This window comes from Manis javanica, chromosome 8 (genome assembly GCF_040802235.1).
Source record: "Manis javanica isolate MJ-LG chromosome 8, MJ_LKY, whole genome shotgun sequence".
Lineage (NCBI taxonomy): Eukaryota > Metazoa > Chordata > Mammalia > Pholidota > Manidae > Manis > Manis javanica.
Genome location: NC_133163.1, coordinates 814091 through 832667, shown reverse-complemented (window position 1 = coordinate 832667; position 18577 = coordinate 814091). Strand labels below are relative to the sequence as shown.

Below are 18577 nucleotides of genomic sequence, written 5' to 3'. Positions count from 1 at the left end.
ACTATCATGGGACAGGGCTCCTGAGCAGCCCACCCAGCCAACACTCGGCACCACTAACCTGTGTGTGTTGGGTGCTAGCGCAGGGACCATGGGCCATGGGCGCAGGAGGCCAGGGTGGGAGCTACGGGCAGTGGAAGCTCTTTATAGCCGTCTGATGAATGCAATAATGAAAAGTTGGCACATTTTTGGTTTCATTCATTTCATTTTTCCACCATGATTCCTATTGCATTCTACAAGGTATTGGTCTATGATGAATTGAAAATATTTAAAAAGGTGACAGTCCTTTGCTGCAGATAACTTGAGAAAGCCTGTTGCCAACACACTGGAGGCAGTGGTAAGTGGTCTGGGGGCAGCCCGGGGCCAGAAACAGGTTGGTGGCTGCACATGGACAGGGCTCCAACCAGGTGAGCCCCGGGTGGCCTGACCCCCCCAGAGGGTGTCTGGCCCAGGCCTGGGCTCAGGGAAGTCTTCTCAGACAGCAGGAGAGTGTGGGGATGGGAGTGATCAGAGAAGCTGGATGAGGAGGTGGGGAGCTCCCTGGGCCCTGGGGAGGGGGGGCAGTGCCCACCGGGCAGGTAAGAGAAACAACACCTCTCTGTGCACGTCACGCAAGGGGGCAGACTGGGTGCTGCACACAGCCTGGAAACCCTGTGGGCAGGACCTGGGCTTTTTCCTTAGGGCAAATGGAAGCCAAGAAGAGAATTTAAGTGGGGGAGGCACGCTCGGAGTCGCTTTCAGCTCCAGCGTCCGGGTCACCTGCGGGTCCCACTCTATTCGCTGCTTTTATCTTGATCATGGAAGAAGGTTCTCTGCTTCTTAATGCCTTGTAAGCTTTGACTGCATGCTGGGCACTGTGCACAGACAGCGGAGCCTGAAGTAGACAGTGCCAGGGCCTTTCCTCGGGGTGGGCACGCCCTCTCCCCTGCTGGGCAGGGACAGCAAAGGGGCCAAGCTTGTCTATTCAGGACTGAGCAGGGCTGGGGGGCAGGAGAGTCGACCTCACCTACAGACGGTTGGGGTGGGCTCAGGCCCCTCCCTCCGGGGGCTTTGAGGTCTAGGCCTCGTGTGGGCCTGGGGGCTACAGGGCAGCCACAGGGCCTGGCATGAGGTCTCAGAGGGTGGACGAGCCCATCCCTGACCATGAGCCCCACCCATGGCAGATGTCTGCCCCCTCTGCCCGCTAGGCAGAGTGCGGCTGTGCCCACCACGGATATGTGCTGCTTTGACTTCTCTGGGCACCCAAGCCCCGCCTCATGTCAGGTGAAGCTGGCTCCTGAGGTGCTGGCTGTGCTCAGGGACTTCCGGAGGTCTTGGGGCCTGGGGGGCCTGGTATACCCCTGGGAGGGCAGCTCTGGATGCCCGCCTCACGTCCCACAGGAGGCTCTGTGTTTAGCAGCAGGGCATATCTTGGCACAACAAGGCTCTCCTGCCCCTCGGTGCCAGGCAGCAGTGACACCACCGCCCACCCACCCTGGGCCAGCGCACAACACGTAGAAAGCACATGCTCGCCCCACACACTGCGCAGGCTCGGGTCTGTCAGGCCAGGTGGCTCAGCCCCTTGTCCCCTGACCTGTGCCTGTGTGTGCCTCACCGCCAGCCTCCAGGCTCCAGCTGGTGCTGAGCACATTCCGGGGTGCCTCGTGCCCAACCACACCCGTGTAGGTGGCTGGCTGTGGGCCTGGGCAGCCAGGATGTGCAGGACTCTCCAGGTGTGGAACGTGGTGCTTCCAGGCTGGGCCGTGGGGCGCGCAGTGCAAACCAAGGATGGTCCACCCCGTGCTGACCCTCCAGCCAGGCAATGACAATGTCTGGGGGTGAGAAGGCGGACACCTGGCACAGGAGCCCAGAGGCTGCCCCTCGTGTGGTCAGGATGCAGACAGTGAGGCTGCTGGGTGCCATGGCAGCTGCAGGGAGAAGCAGGTCTTGTGAGGGCTATCAGAGGCATCGGGAGAAGCCAGGTGGCCCTAGGCACTGGGGGCCTCTGGGCCCTGGGAGAGCGGTGGCCAGAAGAGCTGCCGGGCCGGGCATTGGGTGTGCAGGGCCCGGGCCACCCATCCCTAGGCCCTGGAGCCGGCCTCTCCGAGCTCTCTCAGCGCCACTGCCTCCACATGGGACGGCAGGTCAGGGTGGCTCAGCGTGCAGGTGAGGGGGCTCCTGTGGCCCACAAGGCCCGGGGCAGGGCCAGCTGGCTTCTCAGGCCCTGGGAGCCATTGTGGAATGGCCGCAGCTGTCCTTCCACCACAGCCCTGCGGGGTGCTGCCCCGGCCACCAGCCAGGACATGCGGGCCTCTTGCAGCTCGTACCCCAGCACCAGGCCGGTGACGGTGGCCTCAGGCTGGAGCCACAGGCCCTGCAGGAGAGGGGGCAGCAAGTAGATGCCAGGATGGTGGGTGTGGTTCAGACAGTCTGCCAGAGGAGAGCCTGTAGTTAGCGGGGTGTGCAGACCATCCCGGGCCGAGGGTGGGCTGGAGGTGGGGGTCCTGGGGCTGCTGAGCGATGCCCTGGCACCCTGGTTCCTGCAGGGTCCCCAGAGCAGCCCTCCGTTTGCTCCTCCCCTGCCCCCACTCTGTGCCTGGGACTGACCTCCTGGGGCAGTGACACAGGGCTTCCTGGTGTCCTGGCTCCTCGGGTGGATGGGTGTGGTGGGCACAGGGCGCTGAGGAGGGGACGGGTGTGTGAGGCAGGACCTCCTCTGGCTCCTCGGGTGGACGGGCTGTGGTGGGCGCAGGGCGTCCTTCCTCCCTCAGGGCCCTTGAGACCCAAGTGCCCCCGTTCCCTGCACCTCTGGTTCTGGAGGGACCCTGCCTGTCTGCTTGGCGGCCACCAGAACTGTCCTGGGAGCTGTCGTGACTAGCGGCCACTCTCCCGAGCGCAGGGCGTGAATGGCAGTGGAGTTATGGGGCGGAGGGTTTGCAGCAGAGCGGGGGTCAGAATCCCTCCTGTCAAGGGTCAGAGGGTGACTATTTCAGGTCCCTCTGGGACCGGGGAGGCCGCTCTTCAGCTGCGGACAATGGGCCCAGGCTTCATCTGGCCGGCAGGCCATGTGGTAGCCATGCAGCACCGGGGTCGGGTCCTCCCAGGAGGCCGTGCGTGCCTGGGGGGAGGGCATAGCCCCCTGGGCGAGCCCCACAGAAGTTCCTCTTCCCCTGGAGGTCCTCCCTGCTGCCCAGCAGGGGTACCGGGGGCTGTGCTGGGCGGGGCCCCCAGCTGCCAAGGGGCCGGGTGTGAGCCCTCGGAGTTGGGGCTGAGGGCCCACACGCTCAGGAGGACCAGGGGCTGGCATGCCCGGGCTGCAGAGGGGGCCACGCTCCCCACCCTCACCTGGAGATGGCCTCCTTCTTGACTCCCCCTTCCTGTGGTCTGAGCAGCGTACGCCACACGGGGACTGGCAGTGTTCAGAGATGAGGAGCCCTGTGTTCCTGGACGTCCACACGGGCGGGTTCTGGCCTGGGGTGGGGGCATCCCGACCAAAGCCCGGGTGGGAGCCCCCCACCCTGGTGCCACAGTGGCTCCTTGCCTGGGCCCGGCCAGCGCCCTGGGCCATGTGGGGGCCGCCCCTTCCCTACCAGCACAGCTCCCCCAGGGTGTTCCTGCTCATGTGGCCTGTGCCCTGCTCAGCAGAGATGGACCCTCTTCCGAGGTGGCAGACAGGGGTTGTGTGACCCCATGAGGCCCCCACCACCAGGAGAGGCTGAGCCAGGTGAAGAGCTGGGCCCTGCCGGGATGAGCCCCTGCATCCCCTGCCACAGCTCCAGGGCATCCGGTGGTTCTGTGAGGGTCCCCACGTGGGGCTCCGTGCCAAGCTCGTGTCTCAGCCCTCCACGGGGTCAGCCGAGCCCCAGTGTTGGCCATGGGCCCCCTTGTCCGCTGTGCTCCTCTGTGGGTGCCTGGGGTTCCCTGCTCGCAGGATCCGGCACATCATAACACGTGCTCAGCGATGCCCGTCCAGTGCCCGCTCCTGACCCAGGTGGCTGTGCACGCCCAGGATGTGTCACAGAGCAGCTTGAAGGAGGCAGCCTCAGGGGCAGGAGGGCGGGGTGGGGGTGCCGGCGTGGGGGCTCTTTACCCTGGGCCTGGGCAGCGGTGGGGGTTTGGTGGTGCCCTTTGGCGGGGTCGTCACAGCCCTGTGGGGTTCTGAGTGTCCAGGATGCTCGAGTGGGCGGAGCCGTGGGCGGCCGAGGGTCAGCGCGGTCTGGGGAGGGAGGGGCCGGGGGCCGGGCAGGCGCTGCAGGGGAGGTGGGCGTGGGCTGGACAGCGCCGTGTGGAGGCGGGGCTGGGGGCTCCGCTGTCCCTGCTGCCTTTTCCTAGCCAGCTGCCTCCTTGTGCTGGGGACAGGGTCTGTGAGGAAATGGAGGCGCCCTGGGGTGCTGGTGGGTGCTGTGTCTGGCCTGGGCCTCTGCTGCGGGCTTTGGGCCGGGCCCAGGGTGGAGGGTGCTGGGGAGATCCGGGGGGTCCTCAGAGGTCTCAGGGCCTCCTGCCTGGCCAGCGGAAGTTCTTCTCCACGTTGGAGTCGGCGGACTGCTGGTGGATGCGGTAGCGATAGGGAGCCGGCTGCCCCTGGATGGTCAGGAAGGAGAGCTGGGTGTCGCCTCCTTTCCACATCGCCCAGCTGGTCACCGGGGTCTGACTCTGTGTCCCTGGGATCTCAGGGACCTGTGCCAGGTCCGGGAGGTACCCGGCCGCCAAGCAGGCCAGGGTCACGTGCTCATCTTCCTTTGGGGCTTTACATGTTGGGACCAAGGTGAGCAGGACCTGAGCTTGGGCTGCTCTGCTAGACAGTCGAGCCGGGCCGTGATGCTCAGGGTGTGGGGGGCCCGGGGACTGGCTGGGCTGTGTGGCTGCTCCTGTCCATGAACAGAGCAACTGACTTCCCGTTGCAGCCTGTGGTGGGGCCGGTGCTGGGGCCGCTGTCTCCAGAGAGCTTGAGGGGTGAGGGGCCCCTGAGTCCAGACCTCCAGCTGCTGCTCCCCAGGCCCCTGCAGGGGAGGCACAGGTCCCCTCTGCCTGGGGCCGTGTGGCTAGACTCTGGGCCTTGGCATGGGGGATCCGTCCTTCTCTCCCCGATGCCTGCCCCATGGGCTCCGCCGCTTGGGGACAGGCCGTGATCTGTCCTGGGAGCTCTGCGCATTCAGCCCGTGTTGGCAGGCTGCACCCTGCAGTGCTCTGGGCCCCATGTAGGGCTGCCTCTTGCAGCTGCCGGACTCTGGGAGGGTGCCCCCAAACCCGCACTCTCCCTGGGTGGCTGAGGACAGCCTGGCGTGCACGTGCTCTCTGCCTGGGTCCCTGATGGCACTGTCCCATCGCATCCCAGTCTCATAGGTGCCCTCCACCCTGTCTCCTCTTCACACTTACCGCACGGCCCACCTGTGTCTGGACAGGGCCACGCCTGCTCATCTCTCTGCCTCTCCCCTGGCCCCGGGAGGGGGACCCATTTCCTTCCTCTCCCGAGGCCCGGTGACCCTGTCCCATTTTTTCCTCAGCAGGGCCATGGCCTGTCAATATCCCAGGAGCCATCTTGGCCCTGCTCAGAGGCCCCCACCCTCACAGAGCTGCGCAGATGCCCTTCCCCATGCCCCTTGGCCCTGGGCCTGGCACCCTCTGGTCACACTTTGCCAGACCCCTTCCACTCTTGGACAGATGCTGGGATGGGAGGTGTGAAAGGGTCGAGCTGTGTCCCCCCAACTCATATGTAGAAGTCCTAGCCCCCAGGACGTCAGAATGTGACCTTCCTTGGAGACATGCCACAGCAGCTGTAAGCAGTAAGTTACTGGGTCCCCTGGAGGAGGGCGGCCTCCAAACCCAATCTGACTGTGTCCCTGCCCAAGGGGGCTGGACAGAGACATGCCCAGGAGGCAAAGAAGGTCCTGGAGGGATCCTCTGAAGACGAGGACCGCCCAGGTTGGAGGAGGCAGGGCGGCACAAGACGGCCCCTCGTGGCCCCAGAAGAGGCCCAGCCTTCCTCGCCCTGACCTTGGAGCCCTAGCCTCCTGACCTGGACCAGGCAGGGCGTGTGGGGCCATTACGGTCACCATGGAAACAGACACAGATTCCAGTACTGGGTGGGTGCCCTGCAGCGAGCCCCAGCGGCCTTAGAGCTGGTGAGGGGCAGGGGTTGGCAGGGAGTCGGGATGCCGGCACGGTAGATGTGGATGATGCTGGCGGGTCTGGGGGGGGCCCCAGGAGGGCTGCGGAGGCAGGGACCGAGCAGCAGTGGTCCCTGTGTTAAGGAGGCCGTGGGCTCAGCTGGATCACGTCCCACCGTTTTGTGCGAAGTCGGATTTGCCCCCAACACACTCAGGCGTCTTGCCGACGTTTCTCTGCAGAGCAGACATGGGGGGAACGTACAAGGGGAACACTGGGCGGGGACCGGGAGCAGGCAAAAGGCTGGAAGGTTCTGGGCCTGTCCGGGAGGGTTGGACTTGGGGGGCAGATACCTGATGGGTCAGGTCCGCAGCTGGATGAGGCTGTGTCCCAGCATCAGGCAGGTTAGTGTCTCACCTGCATCTGATTAAGGTGATGCTCAGAGGAGATTATGGTCTCAGAGCCCACGCCGCACGGGGTGACACTTTTGGGGATGTGGGCGTGAGTATTTTGCAGGTGAGGACATGAATGTTGGAGGCAGAGGGCAGACTGTTAGGGCTTGGGTGTGCCTCCCAGTTTATATATGACACCCTATCTCTGCAGGACCACACGGTGTCAACTCACTTGGGAACAGAGTCAGTAAGGAGGTGGTCAGTATGTTAAGATGGAGGTGTTCTGGGTCGGGCTGGGCCCTAATCCAGTCTGACAGGATCCTCATGAAAGGGGAGTTAGGGGCAGACACACAGGGAGGCCCCGGGTGAGCCTGATGGTGGACGGTGGGTGATGTTTCCACAAGGCACGCCGAGGAAGGCTGGGCCCAGCAGCTGGGTGCGTGTGGAGCAGAGGCTCCCCTGGGCCTGTTCGCAGCCCTAACCCCCTCCCACACCCGAATCTGTCTTCCCTTCTCCACAACCTGAAGGGAACACTTTTCTGTCATTTCAGCCCCCAGTGGCTGGGACTTTGTCATGAAAACCCTCGGATACCAGTATAGGCGCTCTGAGCTGCCAGCCGCAGGCTCACAAGCCTCCCCATCCTGCCGACTGTGTCCTGAGCTTTGTGTGTCCCTTGTGCAAGGCTGGGATCAATGCAAGGTACAGCTAACAGGAGCCTGCAGCTGGGGGCCGCCTGCCGTTTTCCTGTCTCCTCTGGCACCTCATCCCGTGTGGGCGGGCTGTAGCTCAGGTCCTGGTTGCCCCCATCGCTGCTGTCCTATGGCCTCTCTGAAGGCACTTCCTACCGGGCTTGGCTCACAGGGCCGGCCCTCTCCGGTTCTCTCTCCATCGCCCCTCTGCACAGATGCCCACTGCCACAGCTGTCTGGACCTCTCTGCAGCCTGGGGGCTGCTCCTGGCTGCCCCCCGGCTCCCCTCAGCACGGCCCCACCTTCCCCTCTCAGGTCTGTCTCACCGCCATCACCCTGGGCCTGGCCATGGCCACTCCTTCCATGTGACGCGGCAGCACGAACCCTCCCTGTATGTCTGCCTCTCCACATTGCGTGTCATCCTGACTGGCTCATAACAAACTTCTGTCCCCACTGCCACACTCCACTCCCCGCCTGGCTGGGCTGCAGCTCCCCAGTGCCAACAGGGTGCCCTCAGGGTGGGCACATGACGTTCTGGGTTCCCCCGGAGTCCCATGGGCACTCACAGCACAGGACTGGGCCAAGCCCTCAGGTGACGGGACTCACTAGGAATAGAGGCAGAGTGACACTTGTGGGCTGAGACCCCGCTGATCACACCCGAGGACAAGCCTGCTTCCCTGCCCAGGCTGTGTTTGCAACGCTCGGCCCTCTTCCCTCATCAGGGGGACCGGCCCTGAGACCCTGGTCAGCAGGTGGGGCCTGGGCCTGCGTGGACCCAGATCGCCCTTTCCCACGGGCCCCCTGAAATAGGTACACCCCTGAGACTCAAAACACACAGGGCCTGTTCTTTGGGAAAGAGACCTTCGTGAGGAAACAGCTTCACAAGATAAATTGTACACATTTATTTCAAGGGGGAACGTGCGTACGATGCAAAGTGTGTGCATCTGCGGGGGCAGAGCCCGGGGCTGCAGGGTCCCCACCACTCACAGCATCGGGCCATGGAAAGAAGCTGTTTCTTAGAGCGTCCCATGCAGGGTGACATGGGGAAAGTTTACGTACAAGCTGACCGGCCACACGGGCAGGGGACCCCGGGCCCACAGGTGCCCTGCGTGGTTCCGCCTCTGTGGCCTCCGGGAGTCTTCCATGGTGGGTCATTTCACCTGCGGGCAGCAGACAGTGTGAGCTGCTTTTCCTGCCCCTGGGAATGAAGCCTGGGTGGGGCTGGCCCCTCCCCGCTGCCCCTTGGCAGTCCAGAGGTCTGTGCCCGGGCCTGGGCGCCTCAGCCTCTGCCCGGCGGCCCCACCTTGAACAGGGTGACGGTGGTGCTGTAGAACAGGCTGAGGAGGAACAGGACGATGAAGGTGGACGCCATGGTGCTCAGGTTCTCGAAGCCCTCCTCCTCGGCGCTCACCTCGCCCTCTGCAGGGACACGGCACGGGGCTCAGGCTCCGCTCAGCACCATGGGGACCCCACCCTCAGGACCCCCGGCCTCCGGCCTGCCTGGCTCCGTGGCTGTGCTGCCCCCCAGGAGGGTTGGGTGGGGTGGGGACAGAGGGGCAGGAGTTCAGGAAGGCATAAGCATGCTGCGTGCCTCCCCCAGCCCCTTCCCTGCCCTGCGGAGACGGGAGCTCCCAGGCTCAGCCAGGAAGCGTCTCAGGCCAGGCATGAGCGGGGGCTGGGCAGGGGCAGGTCATGGCCAAGGCTGAGCACCTTGTCCTCGGTGTCCTGCTGTGGCAGAGAGGGTGACAGGGCAGCACAGCCAAAGGGCAGGTGGAACCCCCTGTGAGGGCCTCCTGGGTTCCTGCAGGAGGCACCGTTGGAGACTGAGAGGCAGGGGACCACCTGTCACCTGGGCTATGGGGTGGGCAGGCCCGTAGCCAATGTGGCCAGTGCGGGTGGACATGGGGTGCAGGCGGATATCTAGGCCTGGGGGCTCCCCTCTCCATGTCAGCTGACCTCACCCTCAGTCTCTCTCTCCTCAGAGTGGGCAGCACATGTGAGGGACTGGGTGGGGTCCTGGCTGGCTTCGGTGTCCATCAGGCTCATGGCTCTGGGACTGCGGGGTCAAATAGCCCCGTAAGGCCCCAGGGAGGGTGACATCGAGGACACTTAGAGGGGTCTGCAGGCCCTGCAGAGAATGGTCCTTGGGGGCACAGGAAGGGCAGGAGGTGGCCTGTTGTGAGAGGAGCCCCTGTCCCCCTCCCTGCACACTGGGCTCTGGGCCACTCTCTCCCTGCGGGGGTGTCTCCTGTCCCGCACCTCCAGTGCTGGGGTTCTGGGGCAGACCCTGCTCAGGTCAGGCTGCCTGCAGCTCCCCCTGCACAGCAGGGCCTCCTGGACTGACATGCAGGCAGGACAGGCCCTCACTCTGCCTGACCGCAGGCGGCTGCTGGGGGGCCTGGCAGCCTCAGAGGTCTGCATGTAGGCCTGGGCCTCTCTGAGGTGCTGCAGCCGGCCGTGTGGCCTCGGTGTGGCCTCTGAACCCTATGCCCTGGCCTGGGGAGGTTGCCCGTGGTCAGAGTCTTGGAGGGCCACCGTCCAAGCCGAGGCGGAAGGACAAGCAGCGCTGAGGCAGAGCCCTGTGGAGAGTGCAGTGCAGGGAGTGGCAGGGGTGAGCTCGGTGTGTTGCCACGAGGGAGGAAGTACCTGCCTCAGGGTACTGGATGGCTTTGGGTGCCCAGGGCTGGCATCCATGTGTGTGTGTGACCATGTGTGCATGTGCCTGTATGTTCATGTGCCAGTATCTTGTCCATGTGTGTGCGTGTGTATGAGTGTGTGCTTATATGTCTCCATTTAAGCATGTGTGTCCATGTCTTTGCACAAATGTGCATGTATGTCTCTATCCATGCCCATTGTATGTGTCTGTGACCACGCGCATCGTGCCTATGTCCACATGTGACTATATCTCTATATGTGCATATGTGCACATGTGTCTGTGTGCATGAGCATTTGTGTGTCCATGTGTGTTCCCGTGGGCCTGTGCACATGCATGTGTACATCTGTGTGCCTGTGTGTGTGCACGTATGTCTCTGTATGCCCATGTCTGTGTCTGTGTGTGTATGTGGATCTCTGTGCCCACATCTGTGTGTGTGCACACATGTCTGCATCTCCATGGGCAGATGCCTGTGCATGTGGTGTGTGTGCATGTGTGTGTGTGTGCATGTGTCACACACCTATTTGGCCATGGGGGCATCTGGGGGAGCAGTGAGCGAGAGCTGGGTGTGTTGTGAGCATCAGGTAGGGGCACAGGGCGTGTGGAGGTGGGGGTGGGCGGCAGGGGGTGCAGGGTGGTGTGGGGGCAGCACGGCCATGGCCCCGGCAGGCGAGAGCATCGCTCACTCAGGACCAGCGTCTGTGAATGCATCTTTTTATTTCTGTTTTGAGAGCATGCAGCATGGCACCCTATGACATGCTCAGTTTGCACACAGGCATGCACGCAGCGCCGGGTCACCCACAGGCCCCAGTGCCAGCCCGTCGGGGCAGCCCAGGGGTCAGTAGCACGTGCTGGCCGTGTCAGACAGGACCAGGGAGACGTTGTACAGGGTGGGTTTACCGGTGGTCTTGTCCACGGTCCTCTCGGTCACCGTGTGGGGCAGCGCCTCGTGGCCCACGACGCAGGTGTAGGTCTCCCCGGCGCTCCAGTCCTCCTCACTCACTGTCAGGATGCTGTGCGCGAAGTAGAGGCCCGGGGCCTGGGGCTCGGGGGTCGGGGCGCTGGTCACGTACTTGTGGGAGGGGACGGGCTGCCCTTTCTGCAGCCACTGCACAAACACGTCCGGTGGGGAGAAGCCCGTCACCAGGCAGGTGACGGAGGCCGACTCCCGCAGTTTCAGCTGCTCCTGGGTGGGCGGGAGCACGTAGACCGAGGGCGTGTGCTTGGCGACCTCTGCGGGGCACAGAGGGCCGTGAGCTCAGGCTGCCCCCCCGGCCCGCGGCCAGGAGCCCGGAGGCCGCGGGGGAGTCTGGGGCAGAGGGAAGGGGCAGGCAGGGCCTACCCTTGGGCCTGGAGACGGTCTGCTTCCGCGGCGAGGGCAGGTCCGTGTGCGTCACTGTGCACGTGAATTCGTCGCCCGACTCCCAATCCTCCACGCAGATGGTGGCCTCGCCCGTGGCGCTGAAGGTGGTGTTGGGGTGGCTCTCGGAAATGTTGGTGTGGGTTTTCAGGGGCTTGCCGTCCTGGCCGGTCCAGGAGATGGCCAGACTGTCATAGGTGGCCAGGTTTGTGACCAGGCAGGACAGCTTGGCCGACTTGGTGAGGAAGATGCTGGCGAAGGAAGGGGGAATGGCGAAGACCTGGATGCCAGTGTTTGGACCTGGAGTCGGGGCAGAGCAGGTTTGAGGGCTGGTTGGGAAATGAGGTGAAGGTGGGGGTTTCCCCAGACAGGGAGGCCCCCCTTTGCTGAGCCGTCCCGGCCCGACAGCCCCCCCCGGGGGGGATGCTGGCTCCTCAGCTGACAGGTGGCCCCAAGCTGCCCTGTCCCGCCCTTTCCCGCTGTGCAAAGGCAAGGATGGGGCACAGTGGGCCATGTCTGGGCAGTGCCTGCAAACTCAAGTGGACCCCAGGTGTGTGAGGGCCCCCACATGTGGGGCCATACCAAGGGCCACTCACCGCTGCCGCACAAGGAGGACACGTTCTTCTGGAAGGTGAGCCCACTGTGCTCCACGCGGCAGGTGAATGTGCTCTGACTGAGCCAGGCAGTCTCGGTGATGGTCAGCGTGCTGGTGACCTTGAAGGTCACGGGCCCCGACCCCTTATTCTCGGCTTCCACGTTGTCCGTGGTGGCACCAGACTCCAGCCGCTTCCCGTCTTGCAGCCAGGACACGGAGATGTGCCTGGGGCTGAAGCCTGTGGCCTGGCAGATGAGCCTGGACGTGCGCTGGCTGTTGCTGGAGAAGGCGTCCCGGGGCGGGATGAAGACGTCCACACTGGGGGGCAGCTCTGCGGGTGCTGCAGCGAGGGCACAGGGGGTCAGCCGGGCCCAGGCCACCCTTACCCAGCCCACAGTGGGGCAGCGCTCACCTGACAGGGGCACTTTCACGACCTTGTTGCCGTTGGCGTGCTGAACTTGGCATGTGAGGAAGTCATCGGAGCCCTGGAGCACGTCCACGGAGGCCAGGAGCACCTGGGAGGTGGCCACGTACTTGCCCCCCCGCAGGACCGAGGGGAAGGTCTTGATGTCTTGGGTGCTCACGTCACTGCTGTTTTTGTAGTTCCAGGAGAAGGTGATGGAGCCTGGCAGGAAGTCCTGGGCCAGGCAGCCCATGGCCACCAGGCTCTCATCAGACAGGGGGCTCTCACAGGACACCAGGGGGTAGAGATTTGGAGGGGACGAGCTCTCTGAGGACACAAGAGGGGACAGACAGAATGGGGGGTGGTGAGGAGAGCGCCCTAGCTGGGGATGGGCCCCGCTGTCTGCCCCTGGTGCTCTGTGACTGCCCTTGGGGCTGAGCCCACCACCGACTGCCTGGACGTGACTGACAGCACGGAGGGTGGTACAGTGAGGCCTGGGGTCCTGGTACAGGGGTGCTGGGGGGTGTGTGGGGGCCCAGCTCTGCTGCATGGGAAGACAAGGGGTTCTTGCTTCCTGTTAGGAGGGTAGAGTTGGCCTTTCACCCTGGCACTGTCCCTGCGCACAGAGGCCGTTCAGGACGGCCCCGCCCAGGCCCGCTCTGCCTTCCCGCGGACACCCTGGAGTCACCCTGACATGCAGCCCCGAGCACAGTGAGCCCCTTGAGAGGCAGGTGGCCATTCAGGGAGCCTTGCCAGCTGGCCACACTGGCGCTCAGCCTGCATGTCTGGGGTCTGGGGAGGGTGTATATGTGATAAGTGAGCCGGCGCACACTCGGCTTGGCCTGTCCCGAGCCCACCCAGGTTAGGCCTACTTAGCCACCCAGTCCAGCCCATTTCAGTAGCTTTGCTCTGCCTGGGTCAGCGCAGGTCAGTGCACTGTACGCAAGCTCACCGAGCTCAGCTCAGTCTTGGTCAGCCCAGTTTAGCCCAGCTCACCCAGCCCAGCTCACCCAGCCCAGCCCTGCTCATCCCGCCCAGCTCTGCCTGGCTAAGCCCTGCTCAGCTCACCCAACCCAGTTCATCCAGGTCTGCCCAGTGCAGCCCAGCTAAGCTCTGCTCAGCTCTGTCCTGCTCAGCTCAGCTCAGTTCAGTTCAACTCAGCCATGCCCAGGTCCACCCGGCTCACCCTCCCCAGCTCAACCCAGCGCAGCTCAGCCCAGCTCATCCCGCCCAGCTCAGCCTGGGTAAGCCCTGCTCAGCTCCATCCTGCTCAGTTCAGCCCAGCCCAGCCCGGCCCAGCTTAGCCAAGCTTAGCCCAGCTCAGCCCAGCCCAGTTCAGCCCAGCTCAGCCCAGCTCACCCAGCCCAGCCCTGCTCATCCCGCCCAGCTCTGCCTGGCTAAGCCCTGCTCAGCTCACCCAACCCAGTTCATCCAGGTGTGCCCAGTGCAGCCCAGCTAAGCTCTGCTCAGCTCTGTCCTGCTCAGCTCAGCCCAGCTCAGTTCAACTAAGCCATGCCCAGGTCAATCCGGCTCACCCTCCCCAGCTCAACCCAGCTCAGCTCAGCCCAGCTCATCCCGCCCAGCTCAGTTCAACTTAGCCCAGATCACCTAGCCCAGCTCAGCCTGGCTCAGCCCAAAAGAGCCCAGCTCTGTCCAGCTCAGCTCAGCCCAGCTCAACCCAGATCAGCTCAGCCCTGCTCAGCGTGGCTCACTCTGCCCAGCTCAGCCCAGCTCAGCCCAGCTCAGTCTAGTGAAGCTCTGCTCAGTACAGCTCAGCCTGGCTCAGCCCAGAACACCTCACCCTGCCCAGCTCAGCCTAGCTCAGACCAGCGTAGCCCAGCTCAGCCCAGCTCAGCTCAGCCCTGCTCAGCGTGGCTCACCCTGCCCAGCTTAGCCCAGCTCAGCCGAGTGCAGCTCAGCTCAGCACAGCCCAGCACAGTTCAACTCAGCTCAGCCCAGCTCATCTCAGCCCAGCTGAGCCCAACTCACCCTAGCGGTGGCCAGCTCAGCGCAACCCAAAGCAGCCCAGTGTAGCTCAGCTCAGTGCAACCCATCCCAGTTCAATTTAGCCCATCTCACCTAGCCCAGCTCAGCCCAGCCTAGCCTGGCTCAGCCCAGCTCTGCCCAGCACAGCCCAGCTCAGCTCAGCTCTTCTCAGCCCAGCTCAACCCGGCTTACCCTCCCCAGCTCAACCCATCTCAGTTCAGTTCAGCGTGGTTCTGTCCAGCTCAGCCCAGCCCACCACAGTCCAGCTCAGCTCAGCCTGGCTCACCTATCCCAGCTCACCCAGCCCAGCTCAGCCCAGCTCATCTCAGCCCAGCTCTGCCCAGCTCAGCCCAACTCAGCCCAGCGCTGGCCAGCTCAGTGCAACCCAGAGCAGCCCAGTGTAGCTCAGCTCAGTTCTGCCTGGCCCGGCTCAGCCTGGGTCAGCTCAGAAAACTCAGTCTCATGTGATTTAGTCCAGTGCAGTGCAGCTCTGTACTGTCCTGAAGGCCCAGTGGTACTGGCCAGAAAGGTGCCAGAGCACCAGACCCACCTGCTTCATTAGTCCTCTCACCCAGGGATCCTTAAAGCAGGGCTGGGCTCAGACTGGGGGATTCCTGCTGTCTCCACCCTCCTGCGCCCACTGGACTTTCTCCAGTGGAAGCTCGGATCCCCAGTCCCTGACCAGTCCCACTGGCCTCTGGCTCCCAGGAAGTATCGATCACAGACATCCTTCAGCTTCTTGGTAAAATACTTCCTGGCAACTTAAATTCCTTAAGACATCTGCAAGGACTGTGTGGGGGTTTGCTACCATCAGAGCAAAAAGCCTGTCTCTGCTTTACAACTGGCAGCTCTCTCCACAGAGCCCTCACTTTCCTGGCATATACCCTCAGCCACAACTGTCCCTTCTGAGCCCAACGTAAGCCCCTGACTTTAACCGAATTCCCTCTAGATAAAAGTCATCATTAAAATGACCAGGAAATGGGTTTCATCTGAATTTGCCATGCAGTCCTGGTGTCGCAAATCTCTTTGCAAGGGGAGCCTACTTGGAGGTGCGCAGCAATGATCTAAAATCGAAAGCTGTGTTTAGCGCCCACGTGAAGACAAGGGCGCTTTGCTCTAAAGCGTCAGGAGCAACCACTAGCTAAAGAACCAGAGCGCGGCACCGCCACCTTCCTCGGAATGACCTTCAGGGGAAGTCACACGCGAGGGACCCAGACCAAAGCTGCTCAAGGGCTTCGCGCAAGTGAGTCCCAGCCTCCACTGAGCGGGCCTCAGAGTCCGACTCCCGTTCAAACAGAAACAAAGCATCCCATCGACCTTTCCGGAGCAGCGAATTCGGCCGTTTCTCTCTTACCATTTGGGGTGCCTGGTCACTGGAAAGTCCCGTGGGGTTTTGGCGTGGAAGAATTCCTCCAAATCCATGAAAAATGGCAGATTGAAGCACAGCTGGCTGGCCTGGTGGCAGAGGCCACGGCTACACATGCCCAGCTGGAGGGAGGACCAGGAGGCCCCCGGGCACGGCGGGCCTGGTGGGACCGGCTCCCAGGCCCTCCTCTGAAGAAGCCGGATTCAGGGTTCGCAGCAGAAACCACCCTCCCAGGTGCTCCGAGTCCCTCTCCGATTTGACTTCTGACTGGGTTTCCCCTCAATCCACCAACTAATGTGTTTAACTGAAGTAATTCAGGAAAATCACACACATTTCACCTAAAAATTGTCCTGAGATGAATACTTGAAAAGCAATCTCAAAAAATGCTGAAACGGAGGCCCTTTATTGCAATATCAACATGTTTCTTTGTAGCAAAAGGAAAATCGGCTAGCTTAAAAATTGGGAACAAGGTCACTATAAAAACAAGGCTATAGGGCCAGGAAAAATGGTTTGAGATTAATTACCATTTGAAGGAATAGCTAGTTAACAAAAGTTATATGAATACTACCATAAATTGATTAATTTCTTAAACATCTTATTTTGAAAATATTTATAAATTTGAATTTATAAATTAACACTGAAAAATTTAAATTCTAGTGTTTAAAAAAGGAAGCTTTCCGTTTCTGGCAGCACTTTGGGCTTCTTTAGAAATGCAAATTACCCAGGTGTTGTTTTGCTCAGTGGAAGCTTTCAGACATGTCCCTGGGCAAAACCGCCTGAAAACCCCTCTTCATAACCATAAGCTATGTTTGTCAGTCGCGTTTCCTGCTCCCTAAAATAGACGCTCGCGGTGGCCTGCGCCTGCCACCCGCTGCAGGTGTCTGCCTTGCCCTCCACCACCTTGCCTGGCTCACAGCATCCACGGAACATCTCAGCCCCTCAGAAAACAAGCCTGATTCACCCTTGTCACACCTGAGACCCCAGAGGGCGACGGCGGCACCACGGCACCATTTCTTGGCTGAAATGGTGCAATACCAACTTCAGGAAGGCAGGATTCGTGGTTGTTCATTGAATGATAAGATTAGAATATATAATACAGTTGAAAATATACTGAAGTACATAACCTTTGAAGTTACAGTTTTCTTGACCATTTTCCTCAGGAGCCGCTCCAAAGGCATCCTGTCTTTTAATGCTCAGGGAGCACGTCTCTCAGGAGGAGCGAGTCATCCTCTCGGGGGGCCACCCTGTCCCGGGGAGCAGAGCTCCCACAGACTGCCTGGGTGCGCCCTCCCGGGGGCCGGAGCACCCCGCTCTCACCAGGCCTGGGGGAGAACTGCTTGTCCCTCTGCCCCCAGACAGTTATCTTCCTGGCCAGTAAGGAATTTTAAATACAACCTGACAGAACATGACTCAAAACCCTGAAGAAAACCCTTCTCTCTGAGCTCCTGGGTGGGACAGCCACCCAGCACACCCCACAGGCCAGCGCTGTGACTCTGACATCAAGTGTCTCCCCACAGCCCTAACGTGCTGTGGCCCCTCGTCCCCCCACGGCCCTTCCTGCCTCCCGTCCTTTCAGGGGATGGGTGACTCCATGCGGCCTGCTGGCATTGTACCAGTTCTCAGAAAGCCCCATAAAGTCAAGAGGCCCTGGAGTCCCTAAGCACCCATTCGCATCTCCGCCTGACCAGCTTGTGCAGGACCCTGAGGGACACGTCCCCAGGACCAGCTTGGAAAGTCCCATGGACAGGAGAGAAAATACAGGCCCTGGAGGGGCTGTTCTTACCTGAGGTGATGCTGACCTGGGTACCACGTCCCCACACGTCCATAGCATAGTAATCACAGTGGCACAATCTCCTTCCTCACCCCTCCAAAACCAGGGTACAGCCAGGCACTGTGCAGACCCATGGGGACTTCCACTGTCCCCATGAGCCCCATGGAGCCGCCCTCAGAAACCAGGCAGCAAACTGACCGCCCCTAACTGGGACTCAGAAGTCCCATCTGCCCTGACGACCACTGCCCCAGAGATTCAGAGGCGGCGAAGCCCACAGAGCAGCAGCCAGGGGAGGTCCTGACGAGGCTGGAGTGGACGGCCAGCTGCCAAAGGGGCTGCCTGGTCCCCACATTGCAGGCGTCCCTGGGACGGGGCATGTTAGTCTCAGCCGCATTCAGGGGGACCCTCTCCGTGGTTCAGATTCCCAACTTCCAAAATGCCTTAGTGTCTCAACAGGGAGGCCCTGACAACCCAGACCTCCCCAAGTGCAGTTAGGGTGAGGGGGAGGCGAGCACCCACCTGAGGTGACGATGACCTGAAGTCCCCGGCCCCAGATATGGAACCCACAGTTTACAAACATGCCAGGACTACCAACAAGAAGTGGCGCCTGGTGGTGGGTAGGGTCGCTGGAGGCCCCAGGGTGGCTGAGGCCCCAGAGGGACCCCTGGCTGCCCAGCACAGGAGTCAGAGACCTCTATTTCCCATCTGTCTGAGCCACAGTCCCCTCTAGGCCCCTTTCAGGGCCCCTCAGGCTGTCCCCGGTTCTTCCACACCTGAGACCTAGACACCCTACTTTTCACTAAAATGCACCAAAAAGCCTCAGGGAGAGAGCAGAGAGGAGGGCTGGGAGGACTCACCTGGGGAGACGGTGACCTCGGTTCCCCGGCCCCAGAACTCAAAGTAGTCACATTGCCATGGGCCCACTTAGGGAGTGTACAAAAACCCCGGAACCCCGCCCAGCACAGCACACAGCCCCGAACACTCAGACCCTCGTGTCCCTGACTCAGAACCCGCTCTGCCCAGCCTGCTATCCACAGGCATGAGCCCTCTCCCCAGAAAGGCCATCAGCAGAACGCAGGCCGAAGGGCCTCAGCAGTAGCCCCACTCCATACAGACACAGCAACCTCTGGGCATTTGCTTCCCAGCCCTGGACAGAGGGGTAGAGAGAAAGCCTCTTACCTTGGGTGACGGTGACCCGGATTCCCTGGCCCCAGTACTGAACAGCATCACACAGGGACACAGTCTGTTCCCCCCACCATGCAAATACTCAGTTCCCAAGCGT

General features: G+C 62.0%; 1 gene segment (V, D, J or C); it reads right to left on the bottom strand.

Moving 5' to 3' along the window:
- Positions 1–8156: 8156 nt before the first annotated feature.
- LOC108390594 (immunoglobulin heavy constant mu-like) lies at positions 8157–17451 on the bottom strand. The segment is given in 7 exon segments: positions 8157–8321; positions 8465–8580; positions 10715–11047; positions 11157–11474; positions 11771–12109; positions 12182–12499; positions 17308–17451. Coding segments are annotated over 7 exon segments (1476 nt in total).
- Positions 17452–18577: the final 1126 nt, after the last annotated feature.